Raw genomic sequence first — 22,702 nt, forward strand, 5'->3', positions numbered from 1 at the left:
GAAATCTCATTTTTGTTCAATGAATGCATATACAGTAAATTCTACGTAAAAATCAGCCAACAAAATAGATACAACACACACACACACACACACACACACACACAAGTCTGCAATACAAACCAACCATGTTTAGAAGATGTTCGGTATTCTTTCTGCTTTTTGGATAGTTCATTTTATAAGAGAACATTTAAATCTTGTAGAAATCAAATGGGGTTTTGCTTGCTGTCCACTTTACTTTTTGAAAAAAAATGAACCGTAACAATACAATAAGAGAAAGAGGGATTTTACTTGTCTTTGTTATCAGTATGCAAATAGAAGAGAATACCTTTTTGAGATCGACACTCAAGGTAACAAATCCTGCATCCCCTTCCAAAGCTCTGACATCATCACTTGCGAAAAAAAATAGTAAAAAGTAAGTTTACAACGTCAAGTCGAATGAGATTAACTCCTTGAATCAGTACATTTCTGTCGCAAAACAGTGTTTTGTCACAGATTCAATGTCCGCATAATTCATTTAGTTTTGTTGCCATATTTCTATGCGCTGTACAGAGCGATAGATTTCTGTGGAAGAATATAATGTCCTCTACTCTCCCTGAACCGGTGAGAAGAAACATCTGCACAAATCATCAATCAACACAAACCAAGAAACACACAAGAGAGCAACAAAAAAGATGAGTTGTAGAAGCTGGTTCAGCCACAAACAGCAACATGCATGACAAGCTTTTGTGTTATATGGTTTACTGCAGCTAAACATTATAAAGGGTTGTTTAACACTTTGCTTTATGACCCATAAGTGCTACTATCACCCTATAAAATGTTTATTTTTGATTTAAAAAGTAAGTAATGTGGATAAAAGCTACATCTTTATAACAGCTTTATCCTTCTCATCCTTCAAGTCGTTTCCCTCTCAGCCCTCAGGGGCTCCTAATGAATGATTTAGCCGTGAATATGGGTCCCCTAAAATTGATCATCGGTTACTTCATTTGAATTCTCTGACACACAGTCAGCAGTGTGTCAGTCTGCCTGAGTAATGCTTGACGGCAGCACTTTTTAATGCTCTGTTCAGCACTCTTTATTAGCATTTCGAGTAGAACTCCTTTCTGCCAGTCGGCCATTTATACTATCAAACGAGTGAGCATAGAGCGTAAGAATGAGTGAACGAATGCCTATATTATGACAGATTTTACAGACTTTATTCCGTCCGATCACAAACATCATTGAGTAATTTCAACCGGATATTCTGTAAACGCTTTCTGGCAGATTTGCAGAGGCCTTCCATTGGGAGGTTTGCGATTCCTTAACATTGTAAAGAAATAAGTTTGCATCCGGCGGCGGGGTTTGCTCACCACTAATACTACTAGATGCTGATTCGGCTTTCATTATCTAGCTTCATGAGAACTACACGTTGGCAGGTATTTCTGAAATCTGGAGCAAACATTCATGAGAGACTTTTAGATTTGCAGCAGATGTACGGGAAATGTCTCCCTTTTCATTCTTTGCACAGCTGTCTCGCTGTGTCCCTCTATGCTGCCATCTCCCTCTCTTAGATATCTATTCCTTTTCAATCCTCCTCATGGCTTCGTCAATGCCAATTTAAATATAAAACTTCATATGGCAGCCATATGTACTTGAGCCCTTCTGGCCCAGATTAGGCATGCCAGCAGATGGAACCTGCAACATGATTCAGTGCTTTACTTCACAGCTCCAAGACCGGTTTAATGACCTTTCAAAAGAAGTTAAGAGGAGATAAATGGCATTGCAGCTGCATAGGAGCAAAATGAGAACCTAGATGATCATTGCTTTATGGTGTTCAAGTAACTTGTGTGGGAGGGTGGGTACATTACATTTCCTTATGTGGAAGTCTCCGTGAGCTACAGAAAATACATGATAGGGACATGGAGGGCCATAACAAATATTTAATTAGTTCATAAATACTTACTATAAATGGCACTGACATCCTTTTACATCTGCTGAAGCATTTCATGGGGGTGGAGGACCAGACGACACACACTCCTTATGCATAGGTACTTTGGACTCATTGATCCCACATAAAGACATTCAAGTATTTAGTTAAATGTATGTAGGTAAAATGTTGGCATTTTGAACAAAGAGTTTTCTCGATGACACAGGAGTTTGTTTTTCTCCCTGTGCGCTCACTTAGACCACCATTTTATCTGGTTCATTTCCAATGTTCATCTCAGCACAGTTTAGTCCAATAAACACGGACAGTGGTTGCAAGGAAATAAATGATTGTCATCAAACAGCCAACCTTCTCTTCTAAAATAGATCAGAATGAATCACAATGAGAATGTTTGCTCTAATAAATGTACTGGTGGCTCTAACATGTCTGCTTCTATTTTCCAGCCTAATCAGGAAAAAGCCTGATGCAAAGTATTGTTTGGAGCACATTGATTGTGATGAAATGTCCTGTTTTGGGTTTTTCACGATGAATAATTTTACTCTACATCCGGCTCACTTGTTTCAGAGGAAATCCAAGATACATGTGAAAAGAGAGAACAAATCAAGGCAAGCAGACTGAAGTCTCAAAGTCAACACCTGAGCAATGAAGCCAGTAAAAGTAGCTTTGGTTTGCTTTGGATCTCTTGCATGAAGGACTGATATGAACTAACTGACTGTCTGTCCTAGCCAAAATACTTGAAAGTCATCTTTTGAGGATGAACTGGATGTAAAATGGAATGTAGGATGGCAGAATGAAAGCAAATTTATTGGTGCAACAATTCATATTTTTGCATCTATCCATCAACTGTAGATTATGCCAATTCAACTGCACCACGATGCTGAAAGAAGTAAACAGGATGAACTAATCTGACATCAGTAATTGACCTGAAATGCTTTGAACCAAACTATTTGCCAATTAAAATGATGATGTTGATCATGCTGGTAACCAGGAGATGGAAATGACAACATTGATGTTGTATTCCATCTGATCAGACCATGTTTTAAATAGTATTTGGTTGGTATTTCAGAAGAATAGCCATTCTAATTTAAATTCAGTAATCTCTGTATAGTAGCTTTCATTCTTAGTGGTAGAGTCTTCCATTCCTGCACTGGATTCAGATTGCATGTCCAGCGTTACTGCCCGGACTCCTAACACTGTAACACACCGCTGTGTCTTGCAACACAAGGTGTTTTTTTGTAATCTATTCAAATCCAATGCAGTTTGAAATATTGCAGGGAGCAACGGAAGAAGAGGGACCAAGCAAACAGTAAGCTGTTACGTGAAGAAACTCCAACCTCTCAGCATGGTAGCCAAGCCTGCATGCTGTTGTGTTGAAAATCAGATAGTGGTCAGTTTGTTTGGCTGCACCGATGCGTCCACTGTGGTGGCGCGGTTGTTCTTCTGTTTCATTTTTGACCAATCAGCTACGAGTATCCATGTCTGCCCAATCGCATAACCTTCAGGTAATATTTTCAAGTGTTACTGTGTGAAAAAAGCTTGAAGGCGTACATTTAAATGCTACATGACCTTTTATCATTCTTAGTCACTCAGCAACATATCCACTCCCACATACAAACAGTCCTGGCAGGCATGGAAAGCCTTATATGAAGCCGAAATGTACCCCTTCAAAGTGCATTTTCATACATAAAGCGTTGTACTGAATACATCACTATGAATCTGACAATATGTCTCATAACAACCGTTGCAAGATATTGCAACTATGATCAAAATGCTTTTCTATGTTGAGCATGATTGCTTAGACAGCAAGTATTCTACTCATCCTATAAGGTGTTATGGGCATCACGGTGCTCTCTGTAACCATATTGGCTGGAACATGTTGCTATGGCATGTCATCACACCTTCCAGGCAGCATGTTGTCTGCTTCAATAAGAATTGGGTTGTATTGACTTTGAGTGAATATTCCCTGAAGCTCTGACAGGGGCAGGAAACGACCATCATACTGTGTCACCACAGGCACTTTGTTGATCCTGGCACTAAAGCCCAGATTAAAAACCTTGAGAGGGCATGACAGACATTCAAAGTGGAAGTGTGGCAGCCCAGAGGAAAGAGCAGCACAGCTTTGCTGAAAGGCAAGCTCTAATTATTTGAGTGGGAAACTGGCTCAGCAGGACCCAGAGACAACATGTTCTTGGACGCCTCATAAATGACACCACAAAACAATAAAAGCAGGAGTGTCAGTAAATTTGGTAAATTATAGAACTTGTCATCCTTGGCTTCTTGTTCACCTCTGTCCTCCTTTCATACTGAATCAAAGTCGTTACAGTGAAATAAAATACATATTCAGAAGGCGGTGTTGTTCAGTTACAGCTTGACCTTTGTCAGCTTGTGGTAAGAATCATGAATGCCTGACAAAAAGCCTGTGCCATTTTCTCTTAACTTGAGGCACACAAACAACCCTTTATGATGAAACAAACTAAATCAAATTGTTACACCTCGCTATAAAAATGTCAGTGTTATCAAAACACGCTGACTTTATTTGAAGCAGACAAGATGCTGTCATAAAGGGCAACAGTGTGGCACAGAGCACTTTACAAGGAACATTGAAAAGATGCACCTGCTGTAGAAAAATAAATAATGCAAGAATAAAAACAGGGCAAAACAAATATTTTATAAATGTATATATATATATATATATGTACATATATATATAAACATTAGCTGTGCAGTCTTTAATAACAAATATGGACAGTGTTAATAAAGCAGTGTTTTGGGGCAATTTTTAAACATACAGCAGTGTCACTTCATTCTATGCAAAAGTGCAAAATATTACAGGATATTGCATATTAATATGCACTTATATATTTATATTTTCATCCATGGTGCTTCAACTTGTAAAAGACAAATAACGGAACTCAGCTAATTGCAAATTTTTAAAAGTGTAATAAAACTGCTTTGATGCTATGATGCAATAATGGTTGCATAAAGTATAACCACATCTAAAATACCTTATGAGGGCAACAAAGTCACACCAATCTGTTTACATTTTCAAAGAGTGAGGAAGGATTGAAGCATATGTTTGGCTTATGATTGTTTAGATATGACGTATTATTATCGAAGGCGTAATCCCGAGCATACTACATATTGTGAAATGAAAAGGTGTGAGACTGAGGGTCTGTTGGTTTATGATTATTCATAGGTTAGTGTGACTCATGAAAGCTGAGCTGTGTTAAAAGTTCTAAAATAAAAAATATCTTAAATCCTTCTTGTGCAAAAAATACCCGAAAAGAAGCTTTTTTCTCTTTTCAGCTTCCAGGTGTTCATTTATAGATAAAGATACAATATTCATCATACTAGAAGTCTCACTTTATTCAGGGATAGAATATATGCATAAGTCATACCAAATGTAAAATTTTTAGTTACATTGTTTTTTATCATTATTATTTAATCTTAATTAATATTCCGTTGCTTCTGCTATAGTGTCCACTGCAAGTTTTAGCAGCCATGGGGCTTACCATACAGTACTACAGTTCCCTTAACCTCCTTCACATTCACTCTGCAGTATCAAGTTGTGTGTGTCACATTTCACTCAGTACATGTTTCAGATCTAGTTATCAGTTTGTTCTCCTATTCTTGCGCATATTATCATATCTCTAAATGAGAGAGAAAACGGTAGTATATCCACTTGGCTTTGCCTGTATCTGAAACCTAATAACATAAGCTAGCTCATGAAACCAGAATTGGAAGCATGGACAGGATGCTCTCTGTGACAAGTTTATTAGTGATACAAACAGTTTAATGTTGGAGCGGAGCAGACATTACAAAAGCTTTACCTAAAACAAAGACTTAAATTAACATTTCTTTGTCAAATTAAACTTCAGAATTTGTGTTTTTCCCTCAAGATTCCAGTTGTTTTCATGGTGCCTGTGAAATACAAAACTTCAAGGAATAAGCTGCACGCATTTGATGGCCCTGTGAGAAGACAGCATCGATTTGAATGCTTTCATGAAGAATGAACCTTTCATTTTTAGTCATTTGTTCCACTACTTGTTTGTTAGGGATGACTTGACTAATACTTCAATTGCTGGTTGAAAAGGATACAAAACAACAACATCATTTTGTTCTACTTTTGTCACATTTTTTGTCAGAAAACAAAATACTCTGGTGGGTAACAGTCCATTTCAAACAACAAATCAAAGGAGTGGATACATTAACCGCTGTCACTCCAGCCCCTGCCCTAAAACTGTAAATCAGCTTCAGCTGAGCTAAAGATTGTACGCAAGGCAGCCTCATGCTAACATGACCGAAATTTTACACGGGGAAAACAAATTGCAGAAAAGGCATGCTGACAGTCCTGCAAGGTCATTTACCAATCCCAAATATCTGAATTTAAATATTTACTTGTAAAGCTAAATTTGAACATAACATTGTGACACAGAAGCAGTGCTTATGCTAATGGTCTATTACTATGATAAGCATTAACATAATGATCCATCAAAACAACCATTAAAATAGAAGAACAGCAAAGGAAGTAGCAGTGAGCTCTCTAACATTTTTTATTTGTTTTGCTAAACCGAGAATGGATACCTGATCACAGCAAGAGAGTAGTTTAGAGTGGTGCAAATGCATCTTATTAGCTCTTGGGTTGTATTTACATGTTCACTCCCCTTTCTTACATGTGTTGTGTGAAAGACAGGTGAGGAAGTCAGAAATCTGCATGCAGGAAAAAAATTATGTGTTGTGGACAGATTGAAAATTAGCAATTAACGCTTTACGGTTGTATGCCTCCACCAAAAGTTGAAGTTTACAACTGTCCAAAATGTAATCACTTCATCTTTTTTATCTTATTACACATTTGTGAAAATATTTCATAATTAGCATATGAATTCCTAGTTATGGCCAAATAAATAGTTTTATGAATTCACAGTGACCTTGAACTTTCACTACCAAAATCTTATCAATTCAGTGGATGTCTGTGCCAAATTTGAAGAAATGATCTCCAGCCATTCCTGAAATATCTTGTTCTCGAGAATGGGACAGATGTGTGGTCACAATGACCACTGACCACTAAAGTCTATTTATTTGATCCTTGTCGAAGTGGACGTTTGTGCCAAATTTTAAAAAGAATCCCCCCCCTGCATGGCATTCCAGATATATCACTCACGAGAATGGTACGTACCTAAAAATGAACGGACAAACTGAAAACACAGTGCATTCGGACGTAATGAAATCATACAAAGTCTAAAATAATGATTATTGCAAAACAATAAGGGTTGAGGAATACATAATGAGCCAAATTACTGGGAGTGTGGGGGGGGGGGATCATCCTCACCATGATGATCTCATTTGTCTCCGGCCATTATACTATCTTGTTAAAATTAATTAGCAAATGATCCTACACATGGAGATTTTGCATTATAGCATCCTTCATTATTTACAAAAGACCACGAAACCTTTCTGAGACATCATTGATTGAATCTTTGCCACACTTGTCTTTATAGCGCCATGCTTAGCTGACTGATAGTGTTGCACCACGAGGGCCTCAACAGAAAATGCTGGCAAGCTGCAAGGACTGGGGGAGACTTTGATCCAATAATGGAAATTCCCCCATGAATGACTTTGTGAAGCGATTTTGTCTTCCCACACAGTATTGACTTATTCCCTTTCATTCTGTACATGGTGTTCCCACACAGAAACAGTGCTGCATGATCTCATCTACTAGGATATGATATATTTTCTACTGATGTAAGTAAATGTTATTACATGTACATCACCACGTGGCCTAACAGGGTTTATAAATGCCCATATGCGTCGCATTTCGGAAACTGCCTCTTGTGAAGAACAACTTGTCGTGGCTACCAGCGAGGGGGCTTTCATGATTAACATGTCGGAGAAGCTTTTTCATTTGTCCAGTTCATGTGATTTGCCAGTGATAGATGACCACCTGAGGCCAAACACCTGGTAAAAAAAAAAAAATTCATTAAGGCTGCCCTTTACCTTACAGGGGTATACTGCATGATTAACAAATGGCATACTATTGATCCTTGCCTACTACTGTAAGAACTGCTGAGAATACACTGATTGTGTCTCAGAAAATCAGGCCTGAAAGTCGTATTTAGAAACTGCATTACAAGTCATTGGAAAGGGTACGTTTTGTTGACCCATTTGTCAACATATTAGTTCTTGAATGCAGATTTTGTAGGAGGCAGTCCCTTAAAATGGGACACAGCCTCTGGTGGACTTCATTGATTTAATGTTTACTTTATTATATTCATCAATTTGTGTATGTCTTATTATTCTAATAATGTTTATATGTGGATGACATTTAGGTCTACATACAAAATATAGCGAGCGTGCCATTCACACGGTTTGCAACAGTATATGATTTGGTCTCTTGCTAGCTATAGCTACACAAAGCACACCAACAGAAAACTGAAAGTCAGATTAAATTCATATTATATGCAACATTTTCCGCGCCTGATCATCAAACAGAATTGACATTTCATTTCACTTATTCAGTCTGACATTTACTTTCTTGTAAACTAGTTTGTTAATGGGATGGCGAGGAGTATTCTATTGTATTTTGCCCCAACCAATCAGTAGCGAGGGATTTATGTTTCCCTGCCGAGCCTCATTTTTAACACGGAAGTTGTAGCGGGAGTTGCTTAAAGCAGTTATATTTTTACACAAAGGTTAAAGAAATATGTTCAATTGAGAGTTGTTATGTCTGTATGTCATCAATGCTTGTCGCCATTTTTGTATAAATTTTTCTGTCACAAATTTTCATGGAATTAGCTACGTAGCAAGCCGGCTATGCGGTATATCATCATTCTATAGCCATCAATGGGCAGTATTAATAGTATAACCGTATCAACAATTATTTCTTTGGGGAAGGCCCACTCAATCTGAGATCATAGAAGCCTTGTATCCTGTACTGTCTCAGTATTATGCAGCAGCTTGAAGGAGTGAAAGAGAGAAGGAAAATGCCTAGCCTTTCATGGTAATAAGGAGGCAAGGCCCAGTAATAAATCAAACAGACAGAGATACAATTGAAATCCTGTATGAATTTCAACCACCAAGAACCATTCAAGATATTATAGAATGAATCTTAATCCTTTGCACCAGTGCACACTGAAGAACCACGCAGAAAGAGGTGGGATGTTATCTTGGATGGCCTGAGCTGTTTGTTTGCTTGTGCTTGTTTTATTTATTTTCACTTCAACACTGGCATGGTCCCGATTTCTAAACACAGCGCTGTAAATACTGCAGGAAATCCGAGGGGCTATTTTGAAATTCTGTTATAGTGCTGCTAAAAAAAAAGTCGATACCATCAGCAGAGAGGCTATGTAAAAATATCCAAGTGACTGTTCCAAGCTAATGGGTTTCGATAGAATTAGGTGCGTGTCAACAGTAAAATGCTTCAGACTCACTGTCAATGTTCCCACATGTCTGTCAACTAAGTGATCATACAGTATAGTGTCTAACAGAGATAGCTGCATATCTTTCATCAAATATAGAAACATTCAGTCAGGCAACAGACATTCTTGACATGTGTCCTTCCATGCACTTAATTAAAAAAATGGTGTAGTACAGAATGAATTCCTATGAGATATTTTCTATGAGATATTTTGTAAGTTATAGTCTTATGGTTAAAAGGCATTTAAAGTACAAGCTATTTGATGGACTGTACTGTTGGCTATTATATTGTTGCTAATCCTGCCAGAATGACCAGTTATTTTTCCATAATAGTGGAAAGCAAACTGTCAAGAACATAGCAAAAACAGTTTTTTCCCCCCCTAACCGTTGTTTAATTTGCAAATTGCAATATCTTTCAAAGTCATGAGGTCATGTAACATGATGCCTGCAGAGTCCATCTGTGTAAAATGGTGGCATTAGGCCGATACTGTTTTCATTCCGGATGAAGGGAAGGAAGGCGGAGAGAGAGAGAGAGAGAAAGAGAGAGAGAGAATCAGTTGCGTATCCAGGATTATGTCAAGGTCACTGGGATGTACAAAATCAACACAGAAATAAACAGGCTGCCGTCAATCTTACAGTGTGCGGGCTGGGTTTGGGTAGATTTATGATTTCTTCGGCCAACCTTTGGGTGAGCTGGCAAATTTCAATTTCAGTATCTCTTTTGAAAGGTTGCATTTATTCAGTGAAGCTAGTTGTGAGGTCTAAACAGAGATAGAGAGAGCTGAAGAGAATGAAATAGAGACGCCTGTCCAAAGAAGTGAATCTGTAATTGAATTGTCTTTCCATTAACTGCACTGGTATTTGTATTACGTTGTCTTAAAAGTATTTTGGCTGGGTCATCATCACATTTAATTTTGTGTCAGCAAAACGTTGACTGACCCCACAAGAAATCTCCAATAGGCTCAAGTGTAGGCAAAGGGGAAATAAACAGCATGCATCTATTTTACTTACCACAACACTGACATAGTTAATGTAATAAATATGCTTTCTGGTAACATAGCAAAGGCTTACAACTGAGTTGTTATCAATGTTGTTATATGTTTGAAATTCATATTAAAACAGTCAAAGTGCCGACCAAAATAACTTCTGTACTACATCCTGAAATATTCAAGAGATTATCTCGATACTGAAAATTACACTTTCTCCATATTCCTACTTCCTCCTTCTTACTACATGTACGTTTCTTAGTTATTACCCATTATGGAGCATATCAGGAAATGGAACGTGATTGCCTAAATAGAATATGATTGCCGGCATAATAGCTTTGTTAGTGCACTCTGTAATTGTGAGGAGGCAATGAAACGAGAATGGATCTAATCAAAAACAATCTCTTAATTCACTTTGATCTCAAGAATTTGATGGGACATGGTGCCGGAAGCGAATGCACGGGTGAGTGACATGAGCATGTGTTTGAATCTAATGAACTGTGTAATGTGAGAAGTTCTGCTGATGAACTAGTCCGACTGTGTGGGCAAAGACTGAATAGATATTATGAGCCCAGGCCACACACAACAAATATCCATTCATTTGAAACCCAGAATCATAAGAATCTGAAAACACATTTGTCTGAATAGCATTTAGAAAAGGCAGTGCAGTTTAGGAAATTATTTCGTTTTTTTCCAGATGATTCCATCTCAGACCTCCTGTATACGGTTTATAGCTGATGAAACACTTCATCACCTTCTGCATCCTGTAATGAAATCTCTAACAATGCTTTCCAATCTACATATAATACAAACCCTACCAAGGTCAAGGCACTCATGCAATAAAGAGAAACAACTGCTATTGTCAGTGCCCTAGATGCCGCTTATTGTATCCCATCTATTTTCCGCTGAACTCAATTTGCCCAGTAATAACAGTCAGCCATACCCCAAATAAAACTGCATTGTGTTGATGATTCCGATGAACTGTATTTGTTGTTTGTGTAATACTTACAATAAATGACAGCTCTTTCAATAAGAAACAAAGCTTCTTACAATTAACTTCATTGTCTTTAATTCAAGGATATCTAAATGACTTCTGTATTGTCATATATGACTGGTACTTTGTATGGTGTTAACATCAATTCATAAAAAAAAAATATGAAACAAAATGTTTTGTCATGTTGCTAATAATTGCGGCACAAACTGTGAAGAGTGCTGAGGCAAATACGATAGATTTCAGTACCTTGGACAAAAAAGTTACCTTTGGATGCAGGTCAAATGCATGACAGCCAATACAACTGTTATTCATGGGAACGTTCTTTCCAAGCTGTACTGGAAAACGCTTCTCAGAAAAACAAGGATGCCACTTCCCTGTTTGAGATATATGATGTATGCACATTCAATAGAGATACATGAAAGACAAGGATTTCAGATCTTTGGGCTTTCCATTCAATCTCAACTCATCCAACAATCTCAAATGGCCAACATGTCAAGGGAGATATCACATAAAACCCCTATTTAAATAGATTTTGGAGAAGTAACTTTTCTGGATTTCGACAGTACAGGAGAATGTGTCATAAACGTTTTTAGACAGTCAGGATAATATGCCCAACATGTTCAGTGTTTCAGTGGAAGTGAACTGACTCGGATGTTCGGCAGGAAGCCGAGAATAAACCTCTCCGTGTTTGTGCAGGTCACACAAACCACCAAAGCTGTGCACTGACTGCAGGACAGAGAGGTAAAAGAGTAAAGACACCTCTGCTGAGGTGTTCAGCAGAGATGCTGTGTGTGCACACTGACGCTGGGACTGAACACATCTGAGCTAATATATTTTTAGACCTGTAAAGAATATTTGGGAATTTGTAAATATCTCAAACCACATTTGTGATTGGATTTTATTTCTCTGATTTTCTTATGAAAGTAATTCATCCTTTAATTATTGGTGCAATAAAAAACATCATATTTCCAGGGGTATAGTGTAGATATTATAACCTGGCACATTGCTCTGATGAATGTGATCATGCTGAAGCTGTTTGGTGCTGTATCCCTCCACCACACCAAACTCCTCAAGTGGCATTTCATATTGTTGACTTAATTAAAATCTATGTACATGTTGATCAAGGGAAATTAGCTCTCCCAGCAGAATATTAAGAGCATAGCCATTTTCAAATCTAACTGTATGACCATTTCTATGTATTGACAATTCTTTGTTGTAAGTGTCTCTGACTAAAACAAAAATGTTCATAATGACCAACCTCTTATTGTCCATCCATCCATCCATCATCTTTTCTCCTTATCCGGGGGTGGGTTGCGGGGACAGCAAACTTACAAGGGAATTCCAGACGTCCCTCTCCCCAGCAGATTTTCGAGCTCTTTCTGGGGAACCTCAAGGTATTCCCTTTTTAAAACAACCAAGATCGTCTGCCACTCAACAGGCACTGTCCCCAACCACTACGCAACACATAAGAGGTTTGTCGGACAGCCAGACAATGTCCAGAGCCTTCAGCATCTCAGAGCAAATCTCATCCACTCATTTTTGACTTCCTCAGCGTCCTCTTCCAGGGATATGGATGGGTCTTTCCCTTTGAGTAGGTTTCCCAGAACTTCCTTTAGGCCAACCAAAAGTCCTTCTTCATAGTATCTCATAATCCTCCCAGACCCAGGTTTTTGCATTGGCAATGGGCACAGCCACAACTCTTCTGGCCAACTGGTACCTGTGTGCTGTTTTCGGTGACCCCTGTGCCAGCCAAGCCCAAAAGGTCTCCTTCACAGCTGGTGTCCACCAGTGGGTCCTTAGCTTGCCGTCACAACAGGCACAGATGACTCTTGAACCATAACGCCTAGCAGCCGCTGCCACAATGGAGGCGTTTAACATGGGCTCCCCAGCCTGGCCCAGGTGGCACATAAATCTTCCGGAGTTTAGAGTTGAAGACCTCGGTGACAGGGGCCTCAGCCAGACTTACCCAGTTCAACCTCATTACACTTTGAACTGCCCTATGCTCAAACATAGTGTTTGTTATGGACAATCCATGATTAGCACAGAAAAAAGCACCAGGTTCAGATCAGGCAGGCCATTCCTCCCTATCAACCCCCTTCATGTTTCTCCATCACTGCCCATCAGAGCGTTGAAATCCTCCAGCAGTACAATAGAGTCACCGGTTGGCGCCCCTTCCAGGACACAACCCAGGGACTCAGAGAAAAACGGGTACTCCGAGCTGCTGTTTGCTGCATCAGCACAAAAAACAGACAGAGACGTCCTCCCAGCAACTCGCAGTCACAGAGGCTACCCTCTGGGGAAAATCCAACACAGCGGCACTCAGCTGGAGGCTCGTAAATATCCCCACACTCGCCCGGGGCCTCTCACCTTGGGCAACTTTGGAAATGGATAGTCCAACCCCCTCAGTTTGGTTCCAAAATGAGTGCTATTGTTGTAAGTGACTTGATGCCTCTCCACCTCCTGCACAAGCTCAGTTCCTTCCTGGCCAGAGAGGTGACGTTCAATTTCCCTAAAGCCTCTGCATAGTACACCTATAGTGTTTTCAGTTAATTTGACCATTTCATAGGACTTCGAAGTGTTTGTACACATGATGTTGGACTGACATCTCCCTGACCTTTCAATGTTAGTTGTGTTATACCTCTTAGGTCAACACCAACACTTTTGATTATGTTGAATATATGGAGCTTGGGGATCTCCACCTGACCATAGCATATCTAGTGCCTTCACATGGCTCTCAACATGGAGATCCCTGAACTGGCAGCTAGACACTAACAGCGCTAACGCTGCAATCAATGACAACAGTTCTGACAGAGTTAACAGTGTTAACTCTGAAGGGTGGGAGCTACACCGGTTGGGACGTCGTTATCAGCAGTTATAGCCGAATAAGCACAGTGGAGAGCGGCAGCCATTATCCAGCCGGTAGGGCACAACAGAGAGATGTTGTGCTATATAAAGAAAGCACAGACAAGCTTTGATGACAGAACGCAGAGAGCGACTTCCTTCTCAGCTAAGGTAGACATTACTCCAGATACATTCACATTACAAATAGTTGTTTTCTGCTATATTATTGCTCTGAATTTTAATTGTAGCACCATTAACCCACAATGGTTTAATGTGCCAAAGTGAAAGCAATATGGGAGATATTTTGTAAGTGGTAGTCTTAAAGTTAGACGGCATTTAAAGTACAAGCTATTTGATGGACTGGACTGTTGGCTAATATATTGTTGCTAATCCTGCCACAATGACCAGCTCTTTTTCCATAATAGTGGAAACCAAACTGTCAAAAATGAACCAACGAATAGGGTGAATCCTTGGGCTTTACTCTTGTGGATTAACTACTACAGTCACTGAAGAGATCATACTCCTTTTTTTATTATCATAAATTAGCACCTTCCTGATATTTTTTCTGAATATTATATATATATGTATATATATATACATATATATATATATTTTATATTGTACTCGAAAATGTGGTATAATTTGGCAGCTTGGATAACCACATCACAGAAATTGTAATATGAGACATGGCTGCTCCAGTCCCATCTCTTCAGAGCTTGTTGCAGTTGGTGATGTTGCATTGCCATTCTCAAGGGAGAGTTGCAGAAGCGTCCCACGCAGTGAATTAGTCAGTGCTTAACCCTGACAGTTTCTTCTAGCCTCCTGTTTCTCCTCTAATTACAATCCCTTTCTTGCCAGTAATTAAGTCGTCCCACAGCGGGGGCTTTTTACCACTAGGTATGAGAAGGGAAGTGGCACGGAGTTCCTCCCCTGATCAGCCTTTGTTGAATCTCCCAAACTTATAGAGCTGAGAAAGGCACTGCTCAAGTGTTTGTAATTGCAGTGTAGCCCGAGGATAGCATTTGTGTGTTTTGTAGGTTTGTCTGTTTTGAATGTGCGTAATAGAGTAAGAGACGGAGAAAAAATATATATTTATTTCTATGTGAAGTAAATTCGTCGTCTTGCACAATTGGTCTTACAATAATGTAGTTTGAGTTGATCCGTATGTGTCCTAGTCACCATGTCTGTGACAGTCTCTGTGCAAACAATACTCACACTCTTGAGATCTCATATTTTTGAAAGTAAAAAAAATACTCTATTGGTGCACAACAGTGACAAGCTGTCTGATTGGCTGAGCCTAGCGGTGGTTGGAAGCGGTTACTGCTTAAGTCAGCGAATGGGAACTCACGTCTGCTGCCAAAGTGTGAGGTGACAGCCAACATTCTCTTTGGTGACAGCATCTTCATGAGTCATCTCAGCTAAATATGCATGATCACCTCGTAACATTGTCACTTACGAACTGAAAAAAAATGGTCTTAATTTCACAGCAAAATGTCTTGTGTGTGGCGTTCAAGGACTGGTGGGAAGACCTAACATCCTGGAAGTTGAAATGCTGAAAAGCGTTATAAAAAAAGAAAGACTTTGTTAACTATGAACTGAAATAACTTACACTTTCATTAACAATATTATAATTTTATTTTTGGAAATTACTTTTTTTTTTAAGTATATTTTATGGGGATTTTTTTGCCTGAATTAATATAGAACAGTGGTACTGCTATACATCGCATTTGTCATCATCTCTATTATTGTTCCACTCCACCAACGTCTTTAACAAACTGTTTCTGTCACCCTCCCACTGCTGAACAAATAATAAATTAATGTTGTGTCACCCACTGAGCATTGGTAAACAAGTGCATGGATGAATAAAAATAGCGAAAAAAGTATGCAATTGTCTTGTGTTGCCCAGCATCCCTGTCTAAGTCCTGGATATTGATGAAAGCATTTTGACAGACGATAAACCTGTGATTTAATCACAGCTATGATGACATGCAGAGAAGGCATTAATATAATCTTTGTTGTTTTTTGTTTGAGAGAGAGAGAGGTGCACCCGAGTACATGTTTTTTTGTGAGTCATCTGAGCCACTTTAATGCTTCTGTGAGGCGGTTCTTCCTCACCTTGACTATGACCTTACTGCCAGCATACCTGTCCACTCTCCAAATCCTTGTTTTGATACTGAACTCAGCGGACCCCTTTTATTGTCTCTAGCACTTATATACATTCTCGTTATCACACACTTTTAGCACCTTCCTGTCTCACTGCCTAATGGCATCTCAGACCCTACGATGTCTCTGTCCGCTTTCTACAGTCTGTTTCATCTCTCCTGACTTCCTGACTGCCTCTGTCCTTCTCTTCCTTTGGCTACAGCCTGCTGAATTAAACATTGCTGCAGCCTCTCTCGGCAAATCTGCCGACTACATCAAATCCGCCTTCTCTCGCTCTATCCAATTACAGATGGCTCATCCAAACTAATTCAAGACCTGAGTCGGACAAATGTTACACCTTGTTTCTGTTTAAAACAAATGGGGCCCAGATCAACACTGACAAATGCATCCACGCAGAACACATGAGGAACCTCATGAAATGTGTTTTTTTGTAATTGCTCATCAGAGAATTTTAACAAATTAGGCAACAGACAATGCTATGCTAATAACAAATTAAAAGAAAAATTAGGATAAAAAAAGAAATTTGAGTGAGTCTCAAGTTGCAGGGACAGTTTAAATTAGAGACTGAATAAAAGAAGTTATTTGGACTTGCAAATTAGAGCTGCAGATTATTAATTCAAGGTTTAGTGCTGATCAAGTGGTTGTCTGTGGACGGATTATAGTTAGGAATAATTAATATCATGAAGGAAATGTTAAGTGACAGATATGCATAATGTGCTTGCATTGAATATAACCACGCTCTTTATCAAACCTGGTATTAAAGCTGAGTGTTAAGGACACTTATATGAATGGATATGTGCTCATGGTGGAGACCAACTGGTGGTTGCCTAATCTTCTGCCACTTCTTCCTCAACATCGTGGGTGTATTAACAGGGCCAACCTAGTGCCAAGTACTACTTATTTTTGTTCATAATTGTAATCTTGATCTTTTCCAGGCAAATGTTTCCCTCGTTTGCTTAGAGGTTAACATTTACAACATTTGACCACTTCCTTTTTTGTCACATCACTTGTCCCAATCTCTGAGTAGATAATATGGCCAGCTTCTTAATATTAAAAAAAACATCAACATCAGGGAAACATTGCCCATCAACTTTCATCCCACCGTGTCCAGCAAGAGCAGCTTGATCTGAGATGCCACAATGGAGCCAGGTCGATGTAAAGATGTGGGCACAACATCCATTTTATATTAATGCAACTGGCCATTAGCCAGGAGTAAGCTGGCTAGTGAAATTGCCTCTAGTCCTTGCTGGGTTGGCTTAGCTTCCATCTCGGCTCTCCTCCCTCTCATCCTGGGGCGGTTGACTCTGCTTTTGTTCGGTCCGGCTGGTCTGGCTGGCTGGAAGATGCCGTCGGCAATGGTTGTCTCAAGGTCCACTGCATTTTATCCAATCCCTATGCTTCCTTCTCCGACGTTGATAAATGTATCTCTGCCATATGCCATACGTGTTCCAGTAATAAGCACGAAAAGACAACAAATTAAATACATAAATATAGCAAAGTTCATGGGAGCTACCGGTAGCTCCATCTACATTCACCACCGTAACAATAGAAATAATTTATTGAGTTTTAGAGGTGCTGGTAAAGTAGATTTTTATACATTTGGACACTGACGGGTTTGCTATTTTCCCCTGTATGCAAACTTCACGCTACAGTAGCTTTATATTCATTATATTGACATAAGAAGTGTCCCAAAATGTCTGACTATTTCTTATTATTTCCACCCAGCAACAAAGCTTGAAATATATTATTGAGCAAACACACCAAATAGACCAATAAAGTCAAAAAGAATAAAAATCAACATCAATTAATCTCTTGATTTTCACATGTTGGAAAAGCCAGAATATTTACAATTTATAAATAAAAATAAGTATCTACTTTATATAATACTTTATTGAAGCGATATGATACTTAAATATTCTGAAATATTAAAACTCAAGATGGCCATGCTTTTTTGCCATGTAGTGTATCAATTGTGTCATTGTCTTTTCAAGCACAGAAGCTTTCTACGACAGGCGCTAAGAGAGTGTTTGTCTTGGCTTCTTAACTAGCTATTCATTACCTTGAGTATCTGTGAAATGTTTACTTTTGTGTCTGAAAATCAGTTGATGCAGCAGAACTCGCATAAAAGCAGCTTTTACTGCTGTGTCATAATAGAGCTAAATTAAATAAAGTGAGACGGAAGTACCAACAGAAATAAACTATATTACAGAAGCTAAGATAGCATTCCCAGTGTTGGTGTATCAGGCTCTCTGTCACATGAGGAGAGGAAGGCGTTTGAAGAGAATTATCAACATGAAACTCATTGAGTTCTGGTATCTCTTTGAGAAGAGCTAAAACCATTTCGGTAACATTTTATGTGCAAGCAGTCTCCAAAGGTTTTAATGAGTCAGTAATTGAGTATAGTGATAATAGATATGATACTGGCTTTGCAATTATCTTAATCAGTGTAGTAAAATGTACAATGGCTCAATTTCGTCTGTGTGTGACACTTGGTTTATCTTATCATATGTACAGAGCGTATACATTTTAACTGATTCTGTCAGTGCTTTGCAAGCATTAAGTCAATCCAAACATGAAAAAATTACCAAAATGGATATTTTCTTATTACCATGGACATGTTTTCATTTCATTTTCAAGCATTGCTCTTCCACAGGATATTACAAGGTTTTGTTCAAAACTGTGGATAGATTTTTAAATGTTTGAGGTCTTCATGAGCCGCCAATGAGAAGAGGGGCTCTATCAACCTTCTCTGTTCATTCACTCCACCATGTCTTTTCAAAGTGTGATCAATCAGAACTATTCATTTTCGTAAATATTTCTATTCCAAATAACAACCCCCATCTCGCTTCTTTGATTACAGAGCAATGCTGATTTGAGGCCTTTAAAATGCATTAATGGCCACCAGATTTGCATTTATATTGGTTTTTCGCTCAGGCACACAAGAACCTGAGATAGAGCTCTGCGAACAAAGACCAAAGAGAGAACACGCATTATCTGAAACACATTCGACCCCATAATAGAGTACAAGCAACAGAATGAGAGATGCTAGTGTGAGCAAAACAGGCCATCCAGTTTCTAACTGAAGCACACATTGATACACATAATTCGGCCTCATGTCTGATACAGGAGCAGAATGCAGCCAGCAGTGAAAGTGGCTTTCTTGTGACTGATAAATAACATATAGGAAATGTACACTTATGCATATGATAACAGGGGAGGGGTGGGGGGGGGGGGGGGAAGGAAGCAATTCAGTTTGAAGATCACAATCAGCAGTGACACAATAGTGAAGATTACTCCAATCATTTCTTTAAGAGACATAAGTCAAGAGGGAGAGGATAATTGGTGCCTTGTGGTGTGTCTTTTCCCTTCAAGCGACTGTGACCTTTTCAGAGCACTGGCACTTCCGAAATCTCTGTTTATCCTTCAAATTAGGCGCAATGCCCACGTCATTAAAGATGGGGCAGATTTATTTGTTGCCGATCAGGTTGGCATTGTCCATGCAGCGTGCCTCCGGGGTACTCTCTCTTGATAAGAGGAACCCGAAAGGAATGGATGCTTTGTCTCTCTGCAAATCTGATTCAACCACTTTCCACCACTAAATCGTCGAGGCAGAGAAGGTCCCCGGGGAAATTTACAAAGCGATTCAGTTCTCATTGCTGGTTAGAGTGGAGCACGGCTGGGCAATCATGTGCCAAGGAGGACCGAGAGTATGTATGATTTCATTCCAACCAAACACTAGCAACAGCTGATGTCACTGATTTACCCCCGTCCCCCCCGTCCCCCCCGTCCCTCTGGTTGAAGATGTACTAATCATTGAAATGAACTTGTGATCCAGGTTGGGATTAAAATCCTGGAAGAACTTTGCACACCCTTGACTCAAATACTGTATACGATTATTTACTAAGTATGCAATCCATGCACAAAATCACCTTTCATTTACTCCACTAATAGTAGAGTACACTACAGTGTAATAGATGTGTTCAAAGGCTTTATATATGGAAAATCAATCGGAACATAGCAACAAAGGGAATCGATCAAACTTTAGAATTTTCACTTTTGCAGATGTCGGCCAGATGGGAATGTGGATTGTTGATTGTTAACATCAAATTCTTCGCACTCTTAATGGGAAATTGAATTGTCTTGTCATGAGGAAAGGGATTTCTAGCAATGGTGGCTGAATTTGATGCCACTAATGGTTTGTTAAGAGGTAGAAACAACAGGAGCCACCTGGGCCCGGCAACGTTCCCGTCAGCCCCCGACGTGCAAACACACACTCTATTTTCATAAATCACTGCAGCATCACAGTCAGCGCTCGACGGCTGTACAGCGTCTGTGGAAGGCGGCCTCAGAAGTTTTTGCCTCTGAGATTCATGTCTCTGTGCAACATCCCGCTCTGTCAAGTTACACATTATGCAAATACATTGTTTACTGTTCATGTGACAATATCAAGGCAAGGAAGCCAGTGGGGACCCGGGGCTGTGGCAAGTTACCAAGAGAGACGGAGCAGTGAGACAGTGAACAAACTCTGTGAAAGAACTGCCAAAGGAATGTAGCAAATGAGTCTCTTACTCTTTCGCTTTCTTTCTATACTCCTGAGTTAGAAGGCTAGGGATTGAGGATGCAAGGAAATCAAAGCATGTCTTTGTGAGAAAGAGGGATTCTCTCTAATTTCTCTACCACTTCCTCTGTATGTAACAGATGATACGATGTGTAATGCAAAGCAAAATATACGCTAAAAAATATAATAGTAGAGCACTCATAGAAATCAGTGATCGATGGTTTGAAGATAAATTATTTCTAATGGTCCTAATACAGTTTAGGGCTAGGGTTAGCATAAACACTTAAGAACTAATAGTATATTAAGTTCTTACTATTTGTTCCGGTATGTGTGAAATTTGCAAGTAGAAGAATGGATGAATCAGAATCCCCATTAAATACGATTTAACTTACTTTGATACTTTTTGGACACTGAACCCTTTTATTTTTACCTTTGTTGGTAGTGAATAATGTATGCATGTTTTAATGTGTTTATGTGTCCAAAGAATATTTGGTTTATCAATAGCTAGTTAAAATGTTCTAATGTGAAACCAATTATTTGACAAATAAAAGCTAACGTGATGTAATATTACACATTATGATTAGTTAACCTGTAAAACCAGTTGTTTTGTGTCTTTCTAAAGGTGGAAAAATAACTCTGGTGATGTCATCAGTGGAGTCTTGGATTGGGCTTGAGGACAAAACATATATAACTAAAGTCTCTGTTATGCGTGTGACACTTTTAAACTGGACCATGAATCCAGTATTTTGGGATTGTGATCTAGGACTAAGAGTGGAGAGAAAGTCCTAGCAGAGTACCTTATTAATATAAGAAAAAGAAGTTCACAGTGCTGAGAGTGGTTGCAAGTCAGTATAAAAGATGCACACATAATAGGATAAAAATGTACACAGTGCAGCTTTTTGCAACCAAAATAGAAAGAAAATAGAAAAACCATTAAAACAGACAGATTCTTAAAACAACCTGACTGGCATCAGTACACAGGCTGAAAGTGAACTCACCTATAAATTTTATATCTGGTCGTAAATCCTTGGCGGAATCTTTCCACAAAGGACAGATAACTCCGAGAGTGGTGGAAAGGTCCACGGTCAGAGATGAGCCAGTCATATTGCTTGGTGACATGTTGTTCAGTGGCCAACGGGTCCTGGCGGGAAGACTGAACTGTTATATGGTCCCATATAAACAGGAAGCAGATGACCTCAATAAACCTCCAGTTCATGCTTTTTTTTAAGCCGCTCTCTGTTCATTCTCGCTCCATTATGTGGAGACCTGATGGGAGAGAAAAAGAGGAGGGAGAGGGGGAGAGAGAGGGAGGGAGACACAGAAATAGAGAGCTGTTACATGACAACGTCTATTTTCGCAGTGCAAGAAGATGTCATAGAGTTAGGTTAATTGTGTTGTACTGAACAAATAAGAAAGTGCCCTTGTCATTGTCACTTTACTGTGACATGATGTGTATTTATTTTCTGCTCTTTCTCCGATTGCTCACCCTTCATGCCTCCCTGGAGTTTTTCAGGAAGCCAAACAGAGTGTGCCTCTCCATACAAGGACTGTTACCCTTTTGCAGATGAGCATGGAGTACATCCTCACAGCTGTGTGGCTGTCTTTTTTTTTTTTTTTACAGATAATTGGTGTCATGATAAGTTCTGACAAGGTTAGAAGACTGCTTTACGATATGTTATGACACCCACCCACTAATGTGGAAGAACACCACCTCCCTTTACCCAGTGGTGTCAATTACTGCTAGAGGAAACGTTCCACTATTGACTTGTGACTTCATGAATTGTTAAAACTAATGTGATACACAATATTGCCTTTTTTGTCAAATA

The 22,702-nt window shown here is 39.2% G+C and overlaps 1 protein-coding gene across 1 annotated transcript in view; it reads right to left on the reverse strand.

Moving 5' to 3' along the window:
* Window positions 1-22,092, reverse strand: part of brinp1 (bone morphogenetic protein/retinoic acid inducible neural-specific 1) — a gene marked incomplete at both ends in the record, with an annotated part of 74,502 nt that extends 52,410 nt beyond the window's left edge. The window contains one exon of the mRNA XM_079179459.1: window positions 21,875-22,092. Coding sequence (XP_079035585.1) covers window positions 21,875-22,092 — 218 coding nt within the window. The remainder of the gene's footprint in view (window positions 1-21,874) is intronic.
* Window positions 22,093-22,702: the final 610 nt, after the last annotated feature.

The sequence above is a fragment of the Pholis gunnellus genome (assembly GCF_910591455.1).
Source record: "Pholis gunnellus genome assembly, chromosome: 18".
In the NCBI taxonomy this organism is placed as follows: Eukaryota; Metazoa; Chordata; class Actinopteri; order Perciformes; family Pholidae; genus Pholis; species Pholis gunnellus.